This window comes from Ipomoea nil, unplaced genomic scaffold (genome assembly GCF_001879475.1).
Source record: "Ipomoea nil cultivar Tokyo-kokei standard unplaced genomic scaffold, Asagao_1.1 scaffold3401, whole genome shotgun sequence".
NCBI classification, from domain to species: domain Eukaryota; kingdom Viridiplantae; phylum Streptophyta; class Magnoliopsida; order Solanales; family Convolvulaceae; genus Ipomoea; species Ipomoea nil.
This window is the reverse complement of record NW_017619829.1, coordinates 524,105-547,603: the sequence shown is the minus strand read 5'-3', so window position 1 is coordinate 547,603 and position 23,499 is coordinate 524,105. Positions and strand designations below refer to the sequence as shown.

At 34.3% G+C, this 23,499-nt stretch overlaps 2 protein-coding genes across 2 annotated transcripts; one reads left to right on the top strand and one right to left on the bottom strand.

Moving 5' to 3' along the window:
* Positions 1-8,710: 8,710 nt before the first annotated feature.
* LOC109171269 (zinc finger MYM-type protein 1-like) lies at positions 8,711-10,778 on the bottom strand. The gene is made up of 4 exons (XM_019320335.1): positions 9,992-10,778; positions 9,656-9,895; positions 9,215-9,546; positions 8,711-8,863 (listed from the first exon to the last, which is right to left on the bottom strand). The coding sequence occupies exons 1-4, from the start codon at positions 10,776-10,778 to the stop codon at positions 8,711-8,713; spliced, it is 1,512 nt and encodes a 503-aa protein (XP_019175880.1).
* Positions 10,779-15,420: 4,642 nt separating this feature from the next.
* Positions 15,421-19,690, top strand: LOC109171263 (homeobox protein ATH1). Its single transcript, XM_019320329.1, has 5 exons — positions 15,421-15,676; positions 16,568-17,858; positions 18,594-18,967; positions 19,078-19,138; positions 19,376-19,690. The coding sequence occupies exons 2-5, from the start codon at positions 16,659-16,661 to the stop codon at positions 19,526-19,528; spliced, it is 1,788 nt and encodes a 595-aa protein (XP_019175874.1). The 5' UTR covers positions 15,421-15,676; positions 16,568-16,658; the 3' UTR covers positions 19,529-19,690.
* Positions 19,691-23,499: the final 3,809 nt, after the last annotated feature.

The following is a 23,499-nucleotide window of genomic DNA, read 5'->3' as shown; positions in this document are numbered from 1 at the left end:
TAACCAAATCCATGGCCTTTATATAGGTTTTACAAAGCCAACTCTTTTGTCTTTTCATTTGCCCATTTTAATCTCCCATTAAGTGGACATGAATGAAGCCATTAATCAAAAAACATTTCACTTCATCTTTCAAGCTTAATTGTTAAGCTTTTGGTCACCACCCTACCCACATTGGTGGGACCATCTAGCAACAAACTCCCCCTCACGCCAATGTGGGAGGGACTTGCATCCCTGCAATTGAACGACAGTTCTCAAGCTTTTCCCTTGGTAATGACTTTGTTAACATGTCAGACCCATTTTCATCTGTATGGATCTTTATAAGTTGTAATTGGTTCATCTCCAAAACATCTCGTATCCAATGATATCTTACATCGATATGTTTCGATCTTGAATGGAAAGAGGAATTCTTACCAAGGTGTATAGCACTCTGACTATCACAAAACAACTCATATTTGTCTTGTTTGATCCCCCTTCTTGAAGAAATTTCTTCATTCATAGCAACTCTTTACAAGCTTCAGTTTCTGCAATAAACTCAGCCTCTGTGGTAGAAAGTGCAACACACTTTTGTAACTTAGACTGCCATAATATTGCTCCCTCTGCAAATGTTATCAGATACCCCGAAGTCGACTTTCTAGAGTCAATGTCACCTATCATGTCTGCATCAGTGTATCCAACCAACATAGACTTACTAGAACCAAAACATAGGCATAATTTAGAAGTACCTCTAAGATATCTGAAAATCCATTTAACAGCCATCCAATGTTCCTTGCCAGGATTAGAAAGGAACCTACTCACAACGCCAACTGCATGAGCAATATCTGGCCTTATACATACCATAGCATACATCAAACTGCCAACTGCAGAATTATAAGGGACTTGTTGCATACTTGCCTTTTCTTCCTCTGTAGAAGGACTTTGCTTACTACTTAATTTAAAGTGATTAACAAGAGGAGAACTAACCGTTTTAGCATTGTCCATGTTAAACCTACAAAGTATTTTCTCAATGTACTTCTCCTGAGACAACCACACCTTTCTGGAGTTCATGTCTTGTGTAATTCTTATCCCAAGAATCTGTTTTCCTGGCCCCAAGTCTTTCATAGCAAAAGACTTGCTCAACTATTTCTTTAGTTGATTAATTCTAGAAGCACTCTTGCCGAAGATCAACATATCACCGACGTACAACAGAAGCATAATAAAATCATCATCAGAGAATTTTTGAAAGAACACACAATGGTCAGAAGTACTCTTCATGTAACCTTGTTGCGCCATAACTGACTCAAACTTCTTGTACCACTGTCTTGGTGCCTGTTTTAAGCCATATAGGCTCTTTTTTAGCTTACAGACATAGTCTTCTTTTCCCTTGACTTCAAAACCCTCTGGCTGCTCCATGTATATTTCTTCATCCAAATCACCGTGAAGAAAAGTAGTCTCTACAACCATTTGCTCAATTTCTAAATCTAGGCTGGCTGCTAGTCCAAGAACAACACAAATGGAAGACATCTTAACCACTGAGAAAATATCTCATCAAAGTCAATACCTTTTCTCTGGTTGAATCCCTTGACAACCAGTCTAGCTTTGTATCGTGACTGTGAAGAGTGTTCTTCCTGCTTTACTCTGTACACCCACTCGTTTGTCAAAGCTCTCTTACCTTTAGGTAGCTTTACTAACTCAAAGGTATTATTCTCATACAAGGATTTTATCTCATCTTTCATGGCTTCAATCCCCTTTTCCTTGTGTTCATCTTCCACAGCTTCTGCATAACATTCTAGTTCACCATTATCAACAAAATTAATTTCATAAATATTATAAGAGTACCTTGTGGAAGGCTGTCTAACTCTTGAACTTCTTTGAAACTGAGGTGGAATTGAAGCTTCTGAAACTGGGAGTTCATCATCATTAATGGAAGCATCTGTAACATCTTGCTGCTCAATTTGGTCCTCCTCTCCAACCTCTTCAGGAACCACTGTTGGAGGTACTATCTCAGTATCAACTGAATCACTGTTATGAGATCTCAATTCTTTAACCCGGTCAATATCCTCTATGGTCTGATTCTCCACGAACACAGCATCTCGGCTTCTCACAAGTTTCTTTTCAACCGGATCATAAAATCTGTAGCCAAAGTCATCTAGACCATAGCCAATAAACACACACTATCGTGTCTTAACATCAAGTTTCGATCTTTCATCTTTCGGAATGTGCACAAATGCCTTGCACCCGAAGACACGTAGATAATCATAGAAAACATTATTTCCTGTCCATACCCGATTTGGTATGTCAAACCTTAAAGGAGCACACGGTGAGAGATTCAACAGATGCGTAACAGTACTTAGTGCCTCAGCCCAGAATGTCTTTTGTAACTTTGCATGTGACAACAAACATCTAACTCTCTCAATTAAAGTCATGTTCATCCTCTCAGCAACACCATTTAACTGATGAGTCTTTGGTGGTGTTTTCTTATGGCGAATACCCTGCTCTGTGCAATACCTATTGAGTGGCCCAATATACTCTCCTCTATTATCTGACTTTATGCATTTCAACTTCTTTCCAGTCTGTCTCTCAACTGGGGCATGAAACTGCTTGAATATGTTCACAACTTGACTTTTATGCCTCAAAGTATAAACCCATAATTTCCTGGAGCAGTCATCAATGAAGGTAACAAAATAGCGAGCACCACCAAGTGACCTAGTTTTGAAAGGTCCACACACATCAGAGTGTATCAGTTCCAATACCTATGGTTTCTTCTTAGTCTCAGCAGAACTTTTAAAGGATACTCTGTTCTGCTTCCCTGCCAGACAATGAGCACACCTCTTCAAATGAACATTGTTCAACCCAGCTAAACTCTTTTTCCTGACCAGCATGGACATCCTCTCCTCAGATATATGCGCAAGCCTCTTATGCCATATATCATTCGTATCATCGTTCTCAACCGTATTGACAATATTTCCTGAGATCTTGGCCTGTAAAACATAAAGTGTAGAACACTTTGTGCCTCGAGCCACAACTAGAGAACCTCTTGTGAGTTTCCATTGGCCATTTTGGAAGGTATTACAATACCCTTCATCATCCAATTTTCTAGCAGAAATTAAATTATACCTGATATCTGGAACATGCTTCACATTTTTCAGAAGCAACTTGGTGCCATTGTTGGTTTCTAACTGAACATCGCCAACACCAACAATCTTTGCATTACCATCATTGCCCATTTTCACAACTCCAAAACCACCTGTTGTATAACTAACAAAAAAATCCTTTCGAGCTGTAGCATGAATGGATGCACCACTATCAATTACCCAGTTTGTATCATGACTTGCCAAATTAATGGCATCTGTGTCACCATCAAAGAAAATAAGAAAATCATATTCAACTGTAGCAATTACACTATCATCATCACTACCATTATTCTTTTCAGAGTCTTTATTTTTCTGATTTTCTTTCTTCCGTAGTCGGCAAAATTTCTTAATATGCCCCTTTTTGTGACAATGATAACATTCAACATTAGCAAATTTATTAGATTTACCTCTACTGTTATCTTTGTTTTTATCTTTACTCCTTGGACCCTTTCTTTGACTTCTCCCCCTATTTGTTGTAGCCAAGACCTCTGAATGTTGAGAGGAAGTACCTTGTGACCTTCGTCTCATCTCTTCATTCAGGACACCACTTTTAACAAGTTCCATCGTTATAACACTGTTAGGAGCAGAATTAGTCAAAGAAATCTTTAAAGTAGAATCTGGCAATGATGCTAGTACCATAAGAGCAAGGACCTCATCATCAAAATTAACTCCCATACCTGACAATTGATCAACAATCCCTTGAAATTCATTCAAGTGGTCCGCAACAGAACTACCCTCATTATATCTCAACTACACCAATTTTGTGAGATAAAACAATTTGTTGTTGCCAGTCTTTGAAGCATATAAATCTTCAAGTTTACTCCACAGTGTCCTTGCGTGGGCTTCACTACAAATATGATTATACACATTATCTTCAACAAATTGTCGAATAAAACCACATACCTGTTCATGCTCAAAGGCCCACTCTTCATCTGATTTATTTTCAGGTTTCTGGGTAGCAAACACGGGTAAATGCAACTTCATCACATATAGTAGATCTTTTATCTTATTCCTCCATATGTGATAATTTGTGCCATTCAAACTTGCAATTCTATTGAACTTTCCTTCCATAGCTTCGCACAGTAATTAACTTGAACCTGGGCTCTCATACCAATTGTTGGGAAGAAAGCTCGCAAGAATATATAATTAACACAATAAAATAAATAAACAACACTAAAAGAACACCAAGAATTTTAACGTGGAAAAACCTCCTCAAGGCAAGGAGTAAAAAACCACGGGCACAAGCCAGTAAACCTTCCACTATATAGATAATGGGTACAACAGAGGAGGCTTCTCTAATTCAACAATTAGAGGCAACACAATGCAAGAGAAAATAACATACCCCGAGGCACAAGAATTTCTACGAAATCCACCAACTTCTTCTTGGCTAATTTTCTCACACTTGTATATCTCACACAAATTTTCTCTCCTCTCTTTTTTTTCTTCTTGAACTCTCTCATATCCAAGGTAGCCAATCCATGGCCTTTATATAGGCTTTACAAAGCCAACTCTTTTGTCTTTTCATTTGTCCACTTTAATCTCCCATTAAGTGGACATGAATGAAGCTATTAATAAAAAATAAAAAAAAACCTTTCACTTTATCTTCCAAGCTTAATTGTTAAGCTTTTGGTCACCACCCTACCCACATTGATGGGACCATTTAGCAACAAAAACAAAGAATAAAAACTGAAAAATTAAAAAACAGAAAACAGTTTCTTGAAATACTCTCAATATTTCTCCTTATAAATATACAAAATTAGAGAAAGGGTCCAATAGGCTGATACAGTTTATACAAAAAGTGAATTAGGTAAACTTTCAAGGAAAGGAATCGTGTAATATCAAAACATCATTGTTGGATTTTCACATTTAGTCTTCAACTTCTAATTCACCATATTTAATCTTATGACTTTATTGATTTTGTCATGTTTGGTCATCTATTACAATTTGTTGACATTTTCATATTTAATCATCTATTAAAATTTTAATTCAATTTACTTTAATTTTTAGGACAGACTGATAATTTGGTTGTTTTAAAATTCTATTCCTACTTTAAAAAATTCTCATAAATAACATAATAAATTATTTAACTAAAAAAAGAGAGCTAATTTTCATTTTAAAAAATCTATCAAATTATTGGTTATTATGTCTTTTGTGAACATTTTCAAAAAAAAAAAATAAATAAATAAAAGTAAAATTGTAAAATACTTAAAATTTCCTAAATATTAAATTTAATTTAATAAAAATTGTAACAAAAAATCAAATATGATAATATTAGTAAAATTATGAGACTAAGGATCTGTTTAGAAACATAGAAAATGATTTTCAAAAAATGACTCATTTTCTTGTAAATAATTTAATTTTCAATGTTTGGCTGAAGGTTTGAAAAATATATTTTTTTTGTTTGGTAAAAGTTAAGAAATTGAGTTTTTTTTTTTTTTGTTTAGTTCATTTTCATAAAAAGAACATATATTTTTACAAAATATAATATAATAATAATAATAATAATAATAATAATAATAATAATAATAATAATAATAATAATAATCTACTATACTAATAAGAGCCCAAGAGAGTTAGGCCTATAATGAGTAGAAAAAATGACGGTAAAATTTTTTAGTCAAATGAATCGCTCAGATTGATCAGATTTTAATTTCTCCTTAAAATTTTCTAATTTATCCTTAATGAATATGATTATCCGTTAACTTTTCCGTTAAATATTATCTTTTCCGTTAATTTCTGTTAGTTCACCGTTAACTTACTCATTGATTTCAATAACAAAGGTCTTAGGTTCGAACCCCATCCCAATCAAAGTTGGCATAATTAGTACTCTATTTTACTCTTATTAAATTATTAAATAAATAATAATTTAGTAGCTACAACAAAAAATAATGCATATGCATTTCTTTAATTTAGAATTATGTGTCTACAATGTTTTTATTCAAAAAAAAAAATTATTCATTATCAATAAATTAAATTTTTTTTTGATGAATATCAATAAATTAAATAAGATAAATAAATACTACAATGTAATAGAGCTAGTAGCATTCAAAAAATAAGATAAATAATTTCATTAGTTATATTGTCTTTATTTTTCTCCAATATAAAAATTCTTTACACTCAAATTCATCAATTGATTATATTCGCTACATTGCCCCTACAATGTCTTTATTAAAAAAAATATTCATTATCAATAAATTAATTAACATGTAAAATGACCTAAGGGTATACATATATTTAATAATAATAATAATAATAATAATAATAATAATAATAGTAATAATAATAATAATAATAATAATAATAATAATTGTTTTTAAAAAAATAAAAAATATATAATTAAGTCAAACATATTAACTACTTGGAGAATTTATTGACAAAAAGAGTATTGAAATCACACAACAAATTGAAGTGGGAAACTATCTCGCAATGTCCTTGTTTGACAATCAGCAGTTAACGCTTCAATATTATTGTATATTTAATATTGTATGCCCTAATTTTTATTTGCTCTCCCTTATGTACCGTATTTGGTTTCAACCATACCTATACAATTATTTTATTGACAATTATAATCAATCTTGACTATATTATCTTGCATTTGTAAACTTAGAATTACCTATTTAAATACGCAAATTCAACATTCAATTATCTATGCATGAACACTTCCAATATAATCTTGCATTGATATAGTTTAAAGTACTTATTTAAAAAAAAAATATTGTGCATTATCTCAATCGCGCAATGCACATAAAAAACAAGTAATAATAATAAGTGGTGTAGTTGTGGTGGTGGTGGTGGTGGTGATGGTGTGTGGTAGTGGTGTTGGTGCGTGGTGTGGTGTTAGTGGTTGTTGTTGTGGTGATAATAATAATTTGAAAACTAACTTGAAAATAGATGAGAGGGAAAATAAAGAATCTGAAAAATGTATTCTGAACAAAAAATCTATGAAGACATTTTCTATCAAATTAGGTCTTTTTTCCGTTGACCAGAATAAATATTTTTCGTTGACTTATTTTCCTTGAATACCCAAACACAAGAAAATCTTGAAAATAAATATCGGAAGTCATTTATGAATTTTCAAATGAACCTTAAATGTGATCAAATTAAAATATAAATACTAAATGTAACAATTTCACAATAATAATGGATTAAAATAAAAATTTCTCGAGGGGATGTATCATGACTCCCCCACCCCTTAATAAACCAAAAAAAAAAAAAAAGTGTCCCCCATTAATCGGAAATAATATATACTTCTAGTCAATTATGCAATTTTCTTCAGTTCTTCTTCTAAAAAGGCTGAATCCCAACCCCAAGGGCAATTTTCTTCATTTCTTTATTTTGCAAGTAGTAGGTTTGGCTATTACTTGCCCACTAAATAATAAGTAGCCCACAAAATATCTTAACAAAATTAATTATGAAATCTTATCGCACCATTAATTACTGAAAAGATAATTGCATTCGTTTCAAGGTCAAGGTTATGGCTTCATGAAATTCCATCCACTTAAATTACGTAACCAACTTCGTTGGTGTGAGTGGTCGTACACTTATATGAAAAAATCAATATGGCCAGCACTTTACTCATTTATTGAGTCAATCCAGTGCGAGTAGAGATTAACCAGAGTATGACACGGATTTAAATGTGTCTTCTATAGTTAAGACACCTCGTGGTTTTAGGAAAAAAAAAACATTTAAGCTATGTTTAATTTTTTAGTTTTTTTTTTTCCAATACTTATTGTCAAATAAAAGAAACAGTAAAAATAAGCATATTTTATGTTTTATTTTTATAAATTTTCATTTAAAAGAATAACAAATTTCTTTAACTAATAAACACAATATTATCTTTAGACGTTATGAATGTAATATCTTTTCATATTGTTGATGGGACAATTGGACAAAGTACTGGATCCTATCTGATGCGTTTAACCTATCAAAGCAGTCAAACAACGGTCAGGAGCAAGAGAACAGGTGGAACGGTTACAAGAGCCTACACATTAAGAGCACAGTCTCATCAAAGACAGGAGTTATGGATGACAATGTCACTTATTAGGAGTCCATTGCTATCATTATTGTAACAGTTACAGGTTTATAGTATAAAGGCTGACCCCATGTAGCCAGGGGCGGAGCCAGGATTTGTTGGTGCGGGGGTCGATCACAATTTGAGAGATAATAATAAAATTCATTAATATTCATTTCACATATTCCAAAATACATCATTATATTACAAATCTACTAAAATTTAGAACGTCTCTCTTGCATGTCACAAAAATCATCTATAATTGAATCTATACTAAATTGTATTACAATTTGTCTTTCAATATATACTAACAAACAATCATTAAGCAAGTCATCTTCCATAATCTTGTTACGGAGTACGTGTAGTTTTTACTATATTCATGGCAGAAAAAAGATCGTTCTGTAGTAGCTGTAGATACTGGAAGTGTGAGAATGAGAGTTACTACTCTGAACACAAGAGGATAGATGCTCGATTTTCTAGTTTTCACCAACCATTGGCATAGATCAGAAATACTTTCTAGTGTTATGAAATTACGAAGTTGTTGCACATGTTCAAAATGTTCAAGTTGCGTTCTCAGTTGTAAAATCTCTTAATCTTTAAAGTCTTGAGGGTAAAATTTCTCCACCAACTTGCAAATGTCATCAATTCTGAATGATATACGCATCTCTTTTGGATCTAACGATGAACTGAGAATAATTAACTCCATTGCTTTGTCATCAAACTTATTGCTCAACTCTTGCAACTGAGAATCAATCACAACATTAAAAATATCAAATTTGTAATGATGCCCATCCAATTATTAATTCATCTTGTTGATGCCTAGCCCTTCCCCTTCCCCTTCTTGCAATATATTGAGCATCAAAATCCGGCACAGTTATGTTGACAGTTTCACAAGAAGACTTCACACTGCAACTAATTCATCCCATCCACTATCGCTTAAATTTTAAATAAGCAATTTAGTAGATGACACAAGATGCATTGCATTTAATATTTCTTGAGATTGAAGTTGTAAAGATTGGCAAAGCATATTTGAAATCTCCAAAATTTTTCTTATGAGATGCATAATGAATACAAACTCAAAAGAAGTGAGTACCTCATAAGCTGCATCAGCATCTCCACAGTGAGCATGTGTAGTTCCATCTTCAATAATATTAAGTAAAACTTCACATGTTGCACTATGCATTCTCATCAAACTTGAAATAGACTTCAAATGAGAACTCCAACGAGTATCACCCGGCCTTTGTAAAGAACCAATTTGATTAAGACCTCTCTCACTTTCAAGCTCATTAATACTAAGCAAATGAGCAATATTTGAGGTATGGGCAACTTTCAACTGATCATTGCGCTTACATGATGCCCCAACAACATTAATAATAGAGAACTTGGTGAAAAATTGATGGACAGGGATAACTTCCTTTGATGAAGCTACTAAATGCCAATTGTAATCGATGTGCAAAACAATGAACATAATAAGCATAAGGACATTCATCCAATATTAAAGCTTTCAATCCATTCCATTCTCCACGTATGTTACTTGCACCATCATAAGCTTGTCCCCGAATATTCTGAACATCAAGATTATGACTAGATAAGATAGAAAAGATAGATTCTTTCAATGTTGATGCAATAGTGTCCTTAACATGAACAACTCCAAAGAAATGTTCTTGTATAAAGCCATCTTTATTAACAAATCTCAAGACAATTGACATTTGTTCATTCTTTGATTCATCTCGAGCTTCATCAATAATGATACAAAATTTTGCATCACCAATTTCTTCTCGGATAACACTTTTTACTTTAGTTGCCAACACTTGCAAAATTTACTTTTGTATTGTTGGTGATGTATATGATGCATTTCATGGGGCCTTACCAAGAACTTTTGTTACTTCATCATTAAAAGAGGCAATGAAACTCAATAGCTCTAAAAAGTTTCCACGGTTTATTGATGTTATTGACTCATCATGACCTCTAAAAGAATATCCTTGAAATGCAATCCATCTCGTTGCCTCAATTGAAGTTTTCAAGCGAAGTCTATTCTCTGCTATTTCTTGAGAAGTGAATTTCTCAATATGTTGTGCAATGTGTGATTGTTGGTTCATGAGATCCGCACAAGCTTTCTCGGCATTTCTGTGAGGAGAGGTGAGATCTTTCCCAATATGTGCTAAAAATGAGCAATTTTTTCCATCTCTAACTTTCTTCCATGATCTAAACCCATTGATAGTAAACACATCCAATCCGGAAGGCCCATCTTGAGTATGAAACAAATAACATGGTAGACAAAATGCTGCATCTTTACTAGGAGAATATTCTAACCAAGAAGGGAATAACTTAAACCAAGATGCTTGAAAACTACGAGGATGATTTTCTTCCGATTTTGGATACTTTGAAAGTAAACATTGATATGGGTCGGCCTTGATATAAGCTCTCCTAACTTCATCACGCTTCTCAATGGGACACTTCCACATTGGTAGTCGCAATCCCGGATCACGTTCTAATGCTTGAATATCAATCTTCTCATTGATTTCAACTCTTTGAGCTTTTTCAGGACGACTTTCAGAATTCAATGGTTCAATACTTAAAAATGGATTTACTTGAGATGTTGAATCTTCAAAATTAATTCTTTTAAAGAAAAGATCAATTCTTAGTGTCTTTTTCATTTCAACTTAATCTTCTCATGTTCGCACTGTTAATTTTTTTGACAAATCAATTAAATTAACTAAAACCAAATGAAAAAAAATAAATAAATAGAGAAATATTAAAGTAATAGAAATTTAAAGATTTTGGTAGTAAAATGAAAATTTATTATTATGATAAACACAACTGTAATGATACTAAAAAAAAAAACACACAATTTTAATGTATTTCATTTTCCTTAGCATTTAGCAATAAGAGCATATAGTAGATCACTTGTAACCGGTGATCTTAGCCTGTCTCTCTCTCACACACACACATAATAGATAACAAAAATAGGTAAAAATAAATTATGTATCACCAAAAAAAATAAAAAACTATTTTTGAGAACTCGTGATTAATCTAATACTACGGCCCCAAAAACGGAATACAATTGTTATTATACTATGGACCAGGGCTCTCTTTGCCTTGTAGATTCTGGTCCAAAAATCATATGCCTGCCGTTAACATATTATGTGTTTTTAATTAATAAATTATGTACCTATAAATAAATTGAAAGTACATAATTTTTTTAACTACTGACACATAATATGTTAACTGACATATAATATATTAATTACATATTATGTGCATGTAGTTTATATATTATGTGTCTTTAATTTATTTACAAACACATAAATTAAAGAAAAAAATCTAGCCAAAAATTCTCATTTCCCATTAGATAAAAACTAATTCCTGTTTTTTTCTTCCTCAAAAAACTATGTAAAAACCATTGCTTTAAATGTGTAATTCCTTTACTCTCGCAAATTTTACATTTAAAATGATATATCACGAAATAAAAGTTGTGTTGTTATCCCCAAGTCCGAAACGCCACTAGAAATCCATGGTACAAAAACCAAAAGTAGTAGAGAAGTAGAGCTACGGATGGTTATTGCATCTACATGTCCTTTAAAGATCTACCCATAAGATCTTCTTTGAAACCCTCCAATTTTGATTGCATCATCATCCCTCTCTTCTCTCTCCTGCATGCCTCTCTCTCTCTCTCTTTCTAAAATTGTTTTAGAAGAAATTTACAAGTACAGTGGTGAGTGAAACAGTACAAGTGTGTGTACAAACTCTCTTTTCCCTTTCACATTCACATCCATTTGCCTTAACCATTTAGTTGTTAGATTCAGGTAGCAAAAGCATGTTTTTTACATACCCTCTTTACTCTCCTTTCTTTATCACCCCCCCCCCCCCCCCTTCTAGCTACTACCTATCCCTACATTGCTTCACTTAGCCTACCTGCCTCAATGTGGCTAAAAGGCAGGCTCCCTTTTAACACCTAAGAAAAGATGTACATGCCAAGACTCAAAAAAGTATTGTAAAAGAAAAAAAAAACTTCATCTTTTTATATAATTTAGGAAATATGACATTTGTTTCTCTCTAAATTATACTCCGAATGTATATAGCTTTTTTCTCTATGAATTATTTATATATTCACATTACCCATCTCAATTATTTTAAATGTGACAATTTTATCATTTTTTTTTATGTTAAATGAACATTTTTACCCTTACAAATAAATAGTTCATTTATTTTTTTATCCAACCAATTATTACTTATATATGGAATCAAAATAAATGGTAAAAAAGAACATGTACCATTTACACATATTATAATTATAATTTTAAGTTAATGTTGGTAACATAATTAAGAGTTAAACACAAATAATATACACTATTTACAAATATATAATTATAATTTTAAGCTAATGCTAGTAACATAATTAAGACTTAAACACAAAAAAATTGTTACAACTAAATAATTATAATTATAATATTAATGTTACTAGTATTGCCATAGAATTATAATTATAACATTTACAAATTATGTTTGCTCTTTTTTACATTTTTTTCTGATTCCCCCATATAAGTAGACATGATAGCAGTTTAGTTCTAGTTCTCGATTTTGGAAAATGAGAAACCGGAACAAGCGATTCCAGTTTGAACCATCGGCTCGAACCCTTTTTTATTTTTTGTTATCGTAAATTTTATTTTCTATTTCTAAAATAGTTCAAATTCAACAATTATTCTATTTTTTTTTTTCAGTTTGGAACCCAAACCGATGATTCCGTTTCTAAACCGTAACCAAAATTGTCCCTATGGTTTATGTTCGGTAGCTACAGCGTATGATCGGTTTGAACCGAACTATGGTCATTCCTGCATATAAGTAATAATTTGTTAGAGAAAAAAATGAAATATCTATTTTTAAAAGTAAAAATATATTCTTAAAAAAAAAAAAAAAGTAAAAATATCTATTTAACATAAAATGGGAAAAAATCGTCACTTTTAAAATAATTGAGATAACTAATGTAAATATATGAATAATTGAAGGAAAAAAATACCATATGCATATAATTCATATGAAAACAATGACATTTTCCCTCTAGTTTACTCTAACACAATAAAAGATATGAGTCTCAAGCCCATGGCATATGGTGGAAATGTGGAATGTCAATAGCTAAGTTTGTATGTAATAGAAAGTTACAAATTCAATTTTTTTATTTTAAGTTACTCCTTTGTTCCATTTTATCTATTCTATTTACTATTCATATTCATCGGTCAGATCAATTCTTTCTTTTTTGTTTATTTTCTTTAGTATTTTTTACTTATCTTTAAATTTGATTTTTTGTATTTAAAAATAACTTTTAGTATAATTTCTACACATATAAATTTTATATACTAAAATTAAATTTAATATTATGAAAAAAATTGATTAAAAACAACATCAGTCAAATATCATTAATTGGACACATAAAATGGAGCGGATGAAGTATAATTGATCTCATCTATAAGATAGTGATTGTGAGTTGTGAAGTGGTGATAGAGTGTTGATGGAGCTAGTCGTTACCAATATATTAGTGAACTTTATTGATTGAATTGAACAAATAAAATGGGTATCATTATTGATGAAAAGCAGATATAGATAGATAGATAGAGGACAAGGGAAACCAGTTTTTCAGAACTGAAGGCCAACTAGCAGATTATATTGTTGGGTGAGGGGGTGGGGGGATGGGCCCTCTGATTCTAAAGAGTAAAGGCTGCAACAGAAATGAGTGGATCTGCACTGCACCATCAAATAGTAGTACTAGTAGAGCCATGCTTTTTCATCACCCTATAATATGGACTATATTTCTTCATTTCTTTCATTTTCTCTCTCTCTATAATCTCTCTGTATATAAATGCATACATGTACACATACATACATAATATATATATATATATATATATATATATATGCCTCGGTCATAGATCGTGATCAAAAGGTTGAGCATAAGTGTAATGACCCTGTAAATATTTGTGTTTGGTCTCAATAGAAGAAGATCTTGCATTACTAATATAAAAAAGATGTGAGTAAACTTTGTATTTTTACTCTAATTTGATAAAAGATCACAAAAAAGTAAATTAACTTAAATTATTTTTAGCTGGGTGGTTCAAACCAAGTGATCTTATAATTACAAACATAGCTCTGTTGTCATCTTCACTGAGTTACCCTTTCTTAGCATATCTTTTGATAATAATCATAATGGGTCCATATGATTCATAACCCTTGCCCCTCTGCAAAAGCCCATTTTTTGGCCTTTATTATGACCCTCTCTTTCATGCTTTCATCTCAACCCTATCTGTGAAAATGAGTGAATAAATGTCCTTTGGATTTTTTTCTCTCTTTTTTTTTTTTAATCACTTTAGGGCAATGACAAATTGACAATACTGATTTTTGGAAGGTTTTAATATGTCTAAAAACTTGAACATAATTTTTCAACAAATAGGGAGAAAGATTTTTTGGTAATTTATCATTAGATAAATACCTGATTTTTGCCTCCATAGTGAGATCCACCAAGAAAAAAATAAAATAAAAACAGCACCGCGTGAGACGCAAAACTAGCACCTAGTCAGGTGTGTGCACTCCACGCGCTCGTTGAACACGTTAATTTGAATATTTTTTTTCAATTTTTTTTTTCTTCCCTCTCATTTTATCTTTCTTAATCACACGTGTAAAAACTCTCATGATGAAGTTGAGTTTGTTTTTGTTTCAAAAAAAAAAAAAAAAAGAAGTTGAGTTTGTTTTCAAACTTGTGGTTAATGACTAAAGAGTATTTAATGAGAGAGGGAGCTGAGGATAGGGGATAGCTAGTAGCTAGTGCTGCTACTAGATCATGATTCTTCATGAGGTCTGAGATCAGAGGACTCTGAATTTTGATCAGTTTCTTGGGTTATGGGTCCTGAATAAAATCTCACTTTTCTTCCTCATGCAAGAAAACACCTTACTTTTTGCATTGCCTTTTACTATACTCTCCTCAGGTTTCGTTCTGGCCTGTGGGTTGTGTTTTTATTCATTTTCTTTAAGCTTTTCAAAACCCCAAAAAAAAAAAAAAAAAAAAAAAAAAACCCAAAAAGTCCACACAAACAAATTGCACTTCATGTAATTAAAAAAGTGAGTCAAACATCATAATGCAATGGATTTTGTACCACAAAAAAAGTAAGTCCATATATTATTAAGGTTTTAAGAGAGAGATTAATGCATGATTTCCAGGGTGGGGTTAACTCAGTACTGTAGACTAGTCCTGCCCACATTTAAACTCTCTTTTAACGTTGTTGTTTTTTAGTACCAATTGTTATTGCTAATGTTAAAAAAGAGGGGAAAAGGGAACTCCTTTGGTTTGCACTTTGTTTAGAGAAAGAAGAAAGGGAAACCATCCAATGATTTGTTGTGATTCCACCACATTGGCTTGTTTTGGCATCTTTGAGGAAGCTTATTATATTTATATTTAGTGACAATATCAACCCAACAGAGAGTCTACAAATTTCTGGGAAAAAGGAAAAAAAAACCAGCAAAGGGTATCCATCCTAGGTGAGGAGGCTGCTCTACAACAAAGTTTAAGGTTTGTTTATTCCCTCATCTTCTCCACTATGTTTAAGAATGCCTGAAATTCTTGATGGGAAAGCTAAGGTTGTTTGTTTTGTTGCCATTTCTTATCTTGTTTGTTCCTGCTAAATTTGAGTTGTACATGAGATTGGAGCATAGATTAAAGGTAATATTGCCAAATTTTAGTGATAAATTTGATCACCATAAACTTATAACATTGAAGAAAATGAGGAAATAATTCTTAGAATTTATTTGTTTCCCTTAAACTTTGATTATAATCATATTCAACAGTGAGAAACCAAGTGGTTTTGTTGTCCTAGTAAAATCAAATGTTTTGTAATTGGGAACTTTTTGCCATTACTATAATGATGGGATTGGTTCTATTTTGCAATGAATGGTAATAGGAGAGGAAGTATTCCTTTTTAGGAAAACAAAGAACATTTTTGAGACAGGGAGTCAAATGTTAATGCTTTTCTGGTTTTATCTGTGGACACCATTGTTACTAGAGAATTTGGAACATAATAAACTGTCTGGAATCAAACCTATATGCTGAGTATTTCTTTCTTTTCTTAAGATTCTTCCTAAGTTTATGTTAATATCAAACGCTTACCAGTACGTCAAAAGGCATAGCTCGTAGCCCAGACTCAACTTTATTTCTTTATATACTGTCACATTTTTAAGAGGCGGGGTGATAGATTTGACCCTTTGAGTCTCCGCCCAGTAATCCTCTACTCTAGCCAAATATTGCTGGACTTGACCCTTCACCGGCCTCGACCCAACAGTTTACTTGTGTTACTTTCCTAATTCACAAATGGACTAATCTTTCTTTTCATTTGAAGTTTATATGGTTTTATTAAAGATGAAAATCATTATGTTAACAATAGTATAATATATGTTTCTGTTACAGGTTTTACTGTAAGAGTGACAATCTGTGAAATGGCGAAATTCTGCGATATCTAGCGTTTTAGTTGCTTCTGCTTGTCATTTTTATTCACGGAATGACACGAAAGGATATGGTGGTAAGTAGGCCAATAGATATGGCAGACCATAGTTCTATTGTTGCAGATGAATATTTGTTGCCCCCGACAAACTTTGTGTCGATTGGCTGTCCCGATTGGATCAATCTAAGCAACCAAAACGAGAACCAAAATGAGAACCAAATCATGGATGGACATGGAATTTCTCTTCCTTCGGTGCTGCAAGGTGAAGCAATGAACAGCTTTATGAGCGTGGCGAATTTCAGTCAGCCCGTTAATTGTGAGACAGTTAAAGATTTATCGGTTGCCAGTTTGTATCCAATCAACGGTGCTCCTCAAATACAGAATGATTTTCGGGAGAGGACACCACTGTCAGCTGTATCCCTCGCGTACCTTTTGGCTGCGAGAAATGGAGCATATGAAAATCCCGAGAAGTTTGAAGCCTCTGCCACGTTACCATATTCAACGCAAGTCACGAGAGGTTTAGGTTCGAATAGCTATTCTGATATTTTCAATCCCTCGTGTGGGTCTCTTGCGAACCATGAATTCAGTGTGTTGCCGGTTGATATGAGCAGAAAATGTGATTTCGATAAGCCAGAAATCATGGGGACAGTCATGGGAAGAACGACGGGGTCTCAACCGTTCCCGTTACCCGGGAACATCAATCCCGGGGTGTGGTTCTCAGCAGAAAGAGCGAGTTCGAGTTCTAGTAGCCCATCGGGCTCGTCCAGATTTAGTAACGAGCTGTCCCTTAGTCTCACCACAACCCCGCCACAGGTTGCCTGTGGGACTTCCATTCAAGACCAGTTTTCGGAGTTAAGTTGTTCTGGTGTAACCAGCAATCCTTTCCGGGAAAGGCCATTTGGTGGATTAGAACAAGCACCTGCTTGCACTGGGAACAAGAATCTATCCTTGAACTTCGATTCGTATAAGCCAGTCCAACTTTCCCAATTCTTATCTGGATCGAGATATCTTGCAGTGATGCAAGAAATACTTTCTCAAATTGCCAAATATTCACTTGAGAATCTTAATTCAATATCCTATCCAACTAATTTGACAGATGACGGTGAGCATAGTCCATTTTCTTTGAGCTGCTCTGCTGGAACTGGAAGGGGCGTCGCTGTCTTAGGCTCCGATCCTTTTCCTTATGGGGCCCACAGAACTGTAAACCGAGTGGACGCTGAAACAAAGAGAAAGCATCTCCTGGCTTTGTTACAAGCGGTATGTATGTTTAGTGTGAATTAGTAATTGGTATTTCCTTAATTTAATTTCGATATTGCTCTGATCTTTTGCTGTTTATAACAAAATAGTGTTGAAGTGTTTGAGTTTAAAATATTTTAGTAGTTTGGGCACACTGGAAAAATACTAAAAGTATCATGAATGAAACGATGGTTTTCTAACCAGTTGGGTTGGCGTGAGTGGCTATACACTATCATCCTTTAAGAGAGGTCGAGAGTTCAAAAACCCTATTCTCGTATGGAAAAAATTGATATGGCCAACACTTTGCCCCTTGCCCTTTATTTGGACCGGCCAAGTGGCCCCCGAGAGTTCAAAATCCCTACTTTGTATGAAAATAAAACCGATATGGCCAACATTTTGCCCCTTGCCCCTTAATTGGGCTGGCCAAGTGACTCCCGAGAGTTCAAAATCCCTACTCTTGTATGCAAAAAAACCAATATGGCCAACACTTTGCCCCTTGACCCGTAATTAGGTCGGCCAGGTGACCCCCGAGAGTTCAAAATCCCTACTCTCGTATGGAAAATTTTGATATGGCCAACACTTTGCCTCTTACCTCTTAATTGGGTCGGCCAGGTGGCCCCCCAGATTATAGTTAGGGCTTACTCAGGATACCACGTGATTTTTTTAGTTTGACATAATTATTTTCTTAGTTTGTTCATCCTAGAGTAGATAACTATGCTCGACTAATCTTGATTTTTACCCACCTTAACTACTCAGGTCGATGATCGGTACAGCCAATGCTTGGATGAGCTCCACATGGTGGTCTCTGCATTCCATGCTGTTACCGAGTTACATCATCCGACTAGTATACACACTCATTTTGCCCTGCAAACCGTCTCGTTCTTGTACAAAAACCTGAGGGAGAGAATTAGCACTTCCATTCTCGCAATGGGAGAACAGTATTCTAGTTCTTCCTCGAGTACCAGAAGTGCGAGGGAGGAGAAATCATTCGAAGCGTCTTTCATCCAGAAGCAGTGGACACTTCAGCAGCTAAGGAAGAAAGACCATCAGTTATGGAGACCCCAAAGAGGATTGCCTGAAAGATCCGTCTCGGTCTTGAGGGCTTGGATGTTTCAGAACTTTCTTCACCCGTAAGCCTCTTCTTCACCTTCATATATATATTGTAGTAGTATTACACATTTAGGGATACTGAATTCTTGGATCTGAATTGCGTTCTATTCTAATTTCCCTCCCCATCTAGATACCCGAAGGACACAGAGAAGCACTTGCTCGCTGTAAAAAGCGGTCTAACAAGGAGTCAGGTACTCCCTATATACACTATATATGCACTAAATCATTCATATATACTCCTTTGATTTAATATCACTTTCAGGTGGTCGGAAATTCCATAATTTCCAGCTGTGTTTTTTCTGCTTTCTTATCATTATATTCGATCATTTCATTTCTGGTGTCTATTATGAATTGTTGGGTGACAGTTAAGTGAGTGATTGAAGAATGAATGTAGAAATTTACGAGTTATTAATGAATGTGAAAAACAGGTGTCGAATTGGTTTATAAATGCGCGTGTTCGGCTGTGGAAACCAATGATTGAGGAAATGTATGCGGAGATGAACAGAAGGAATCATCAACAGCATCATAATCATCATCCGAATGAAGAAGAAATGAATGGGTGTAGAAATCAAAGGTGTTAGTGAGCTGAGGGGTAAAGAAATTAATGGTATTATAACTGTGTATTATATTATGCCATTCCATGCCTGCATGAGTTGTGCAGATGAATGAAAATAGAGAGATTCGTTCCTCCACTATAATCTATAAGTTATCCATCTATCTATCTGTATATGCATGCATACCATCCTCCCCCCACCCCCCCCCCCCACCCCCCACCCCACCACTATTCATTAAGCTATGAAAAATCCTCTTCTTTCTATTCTCCAGCACAAGCGGATAATTGTAACTCTTAAGCTGTATGAGCACAAGCATGTATGATTTTGGTTGGTATTCATATGTATCCTCCAAATACTTTATCTCACACGGGTAGATTAGTTGGTCCTTGGATAGTAAAAATTCTACCAGGTGCGTGTCTGACACGGGTAGGGATGTTAATTGGGTCAGCCCACTCGGTTTCGGGTTAGTCCTGTCGGGTTGTCGGGTTAATCGGTTTATTAATATTTTATTCTCGGGTTCGGTTTGGCCCTAACCCTAAACTTCGGGTTGTCGGGTTAATCGGGCGGGTTGAACCATCTGAACTAAAATTAGAAACTGAAAGTGAATACCCATATTTAGAGTAGGGATGACAACGGATCGGGGAGGGGCGGGGGCAGGGGCGGGGGCGGAAAGTATACTCCCCGTCTTCGTCCTCAACGAGAAATTGAAATAGTCGATATCTACGTTCCAGCGGAGAATTTGGCGGGAACGAGAATCTCGTCCTCATCAATTCTTAGTCAAAATATTAGATTAATGTTATTTCAAATTTTTAAAAACTAAAAATTTAAGTTTTAATTTAAATTATATATATATATATATATATATATATATATTTTTTTTTTTCTTTTTTTAATTATAATAATTATTTCAAGTATGTTAGGTTTCACATCACTTCTATAATAAAGAATATTTTTCAATAGTTCGGGTTGTCGGGCTAGCCCTTTTAATTTCGGGCTAGCCCTATCGGGCCATCGGGCTAATCGATTTCGGGTTCGTCGGGCTAGCCCGTTCGGGCCATAGCCCTGTCAGTTTCGATTTTATCGGGTTCGGGCTAAATTGACATCCCTAGACACGGGTAGCTCAAATGGTTCTTGAGTGGTAAAAACTCTACTAGGTACCATACGTGCGTGACACGGGAGTTCAGTTGGTTCTTGAGTGGCAAAAACTCTACTAGGTGCGTGTGTGATCGAGTAGTTCAGTTGGTTCTTGTGTGATAAAAACTCTACTGGTGCGTGCATGACACGGGAGTTCATTTGCTTCTTGAGTGGTAAAAATTCTACTAGGTACGTGCTTGACACGGGTAGTTCAGTTGGTTCTTGAGTGGTAAAAACTCTACTAGGTGCGTGTGTGACACGGGTAGTTTAATTGGTTTTTGAGTGATAAAAACTCTACTAGGTGCGTACGTGACACGGGTGTTTAGTTGCTTCTTGAGTGGCATAAACTCTATTAGGTGCATGCGTAACATGGGTAGTTCAGTTGGTTCTTGAGTGGTAAAAACTCTACTAGGTGCGTGCGTGACACAGGTAGCTCAATCGGTTCTTGAGTGGTAAGAACTCAACTAGGTGCGTTATGCGTGCGTGACACGGGTAGTTCAGTTGGTTTTTGAGTGATAAAAACTCTACTAGGTGTGTGCGTGACCTGGGTAACTCGGTTGGTTCTTGAGTGGTAAAAATTCTACTAGGTGCATGCATAACATGTTGTGTTCTCACGTCACGGGCAAGAAAACATAAGGAAAATTGAATAGAGAATAACAATTGGAAAATAAAGAGAAGAAAACACTGGGTTTGCTTGAGACCCAAAACTCCCTTAGACCCTTTTTGGGATTCAATTCCTGCTTGCATTATTCTCAATAATACTCCCTTTTTATAGGGTAAAATACAAGTATACAACTCATAGAATGGCTAAATAAGCTAAGTAATCTGCTGAAATCTTCAAGTTTATTTCTAAATAATTAAACTACCTAAATTAATTCGAAGACTAAGAATAATAAGTTAAGTAACTATTTAGTAATTTCTAAATAACTATTTATTAGTTTCTAAACAACTATTTAGTAATTTATTAATATCTAAACTATGTAATATAATAAAATAAGACTTCCTAAAATCCTGGTCCCAAGCATGTATCATTACTCCCCTCTTGGACCACAAGCTTGTCCTCAAGCTTGATAACCTCGTGCAGCTGTAGCCAACACCTCCCACGATCAAATGGCCTCCTCAAAAGAAGTACAAATGGAAGAAACTCAACTGGCATTCTACATATCAATGGAGGAGCAAATAGTGGTGAGGAAGACCCCAAACTTGGACATCCTTTGAAGGATTTAGTTGGAACAGCAACATTGGATGATGAGAGAGACACCAGAGATGAAGGCTGACCAATACCGTACAACACAACCCTTAAATGAGATGGGGTTGGAGAGTGGTGAAATAACCCTCTCAAGCATAGGACGGTTTTTGGAAAGGGCACAACCTCAATTTCAGTAGAGTCAGCAGCCTTTTGTGTTGAATCAACATGAGGCTGATCGACTGAAACGTTGGCCTGCATCGGCACTATCTCCACATGTGGGTGGTCAACAATGATTGTTGATGATTCAAGTGAAGTAGCCGCATCCTTTGTTTGCTTAATTTTGGAGAGAATCGGCGGAAGCAAGTCCTTCAGGTCAGCGGAAAATTTGCGTAAAACTTTGTCTAAGTGTTTCAACACAGTCGCTATTTCTGTGAGAGCTTCAAACTCCGACTGAGTGATGCCCATGACGCCGGCAACGGAACCAATGTTGTGTTCTCACGTCACGGGCAAGAAAACATAAGGAAAATTGAATAGAGAATAACAATTGGAAAATAAAGAGAAGAAAACACTGGGTTTGCTTGAGACCCAAAACTCCCTTAGACCCTTTTTGGGATTCAATTCCTGCTTGCATTATTCTCAATAATACTCCCTTTTTATAGGGTAAAATACAAGTATACAACTCATAGAATGGCTAAATAAGCTAAGTAATCTGCTGAAATCTTCAAGTTTATTTCTAAATAATTAAACTACCTAAATTAATTCGAAGACTAAGAATAATAAGTTAAGTAACTATTTAGTAATTTCTAAATAACTATTTATTAGTTTCTAAACAACTATTTAGTAATTTATTAATATCTAAACTATGTAATATAATAAAATAAGACTTCCTAAAATCCTGGTCCCAAGCATGTATCATAACACGAGTAGCTCAGTTGGTTTTTGGATGGTAAAAACTCTACTAGGTGTGTGCGTGCATGCCCTTAGATGAGATGACTTCAAAATCATATAAGAAAAACCTCAACAAGTTTGAATAAAAATCAGCAAATTAAAGGTAATTATGTTATTTAATACCAACAAGGGTTTTTCAAGTATAGTGACAATCTTACATTTAATCCTAAACAACTTTTAATTTAATTAATCGTGGTCTGTAATAATGCAGTATAGTGACAATCTTACATTTAATCCTAAACAACTTTTAATTTAATTAATCGTGGTCTGTAATAATGCCACTATACTCGGAAGATCTTAACGGTTATTAACTCTTAGTTATTTTACCAAGTGTTTTTTCATTTAAAAAATAATAATTAGTGTATACCAACATAGTCTAATAATGTCTTGAGTATAAAAGAAACAATAAGCTAATAAACAGGGCCGGATTTTAGGCTGTGCAAGCTGGGCTACCGCACAGGGCCCCCAGTTTTAGAGGGGCCCCAAATTTTAGAGGTCCAATATTTAATATTTACTGAGCTAGTTTAGATATAAAAATTAAAAGTTTTCAATTAAACTTAAAAGGTTCTATGAAGAGATGATAGCAATGTGTATTTATTGTATTTTTACTGGGAGGTTAAAGGTTCGAAACTTGCATATTAAAAATTATGATTTTGGAGGGCCTCAGTTATTTACCAGAACAGGGCCCCAAAAACCTAAAATCCGGCCCTGCTAATAAACATACCAA

Bases quoted from the DNA above. Each gene is read 5' to 3' on its own strand.
- LOC109171269 (XM_019320335.1), bottom strand. From the start codon at position 10,778: ATGAAAAAGACACTAAGAATTGATCTTTTCTTTAAAAGAATTAATTTT. The intron at 9,896-9,991 runs GTAAGGCCCCAT...TTATCCGAGAAG, and splicing joins TGAAGTAACAAAAGTTCTTG to AAATTGGTGATGCAAAATTT. The intron at 9,547-9,655 runs GTAACATACGTG...GGCATTTAGTAG, and splicing joins ACAAGCTTATGATGGTGCAA to CTTCATCAAAGGAAGTTATC.
- LOC109171263 (XM_019320329.1), top strand. From the start codon at position 16,659: ATGACACGAAAGGATATGGTGGTAAGTAGGCCAATAGATATGGCAGAC. The intron at 17,859-18,593 runs GTATGTATGTTT...TTAACTACTCAG, and splicing joins TCCTGGCTTTGTTACAAGCG to GTCGATGATCGGTACAGCCA. The intron at 19,139-19,375 runs GTACTCCCTATA...TGTGAAAAACAG, and splicing joins GCGGTCTAACAAGGAGTCAG to GTGTCGAATTGGTTTATAAA.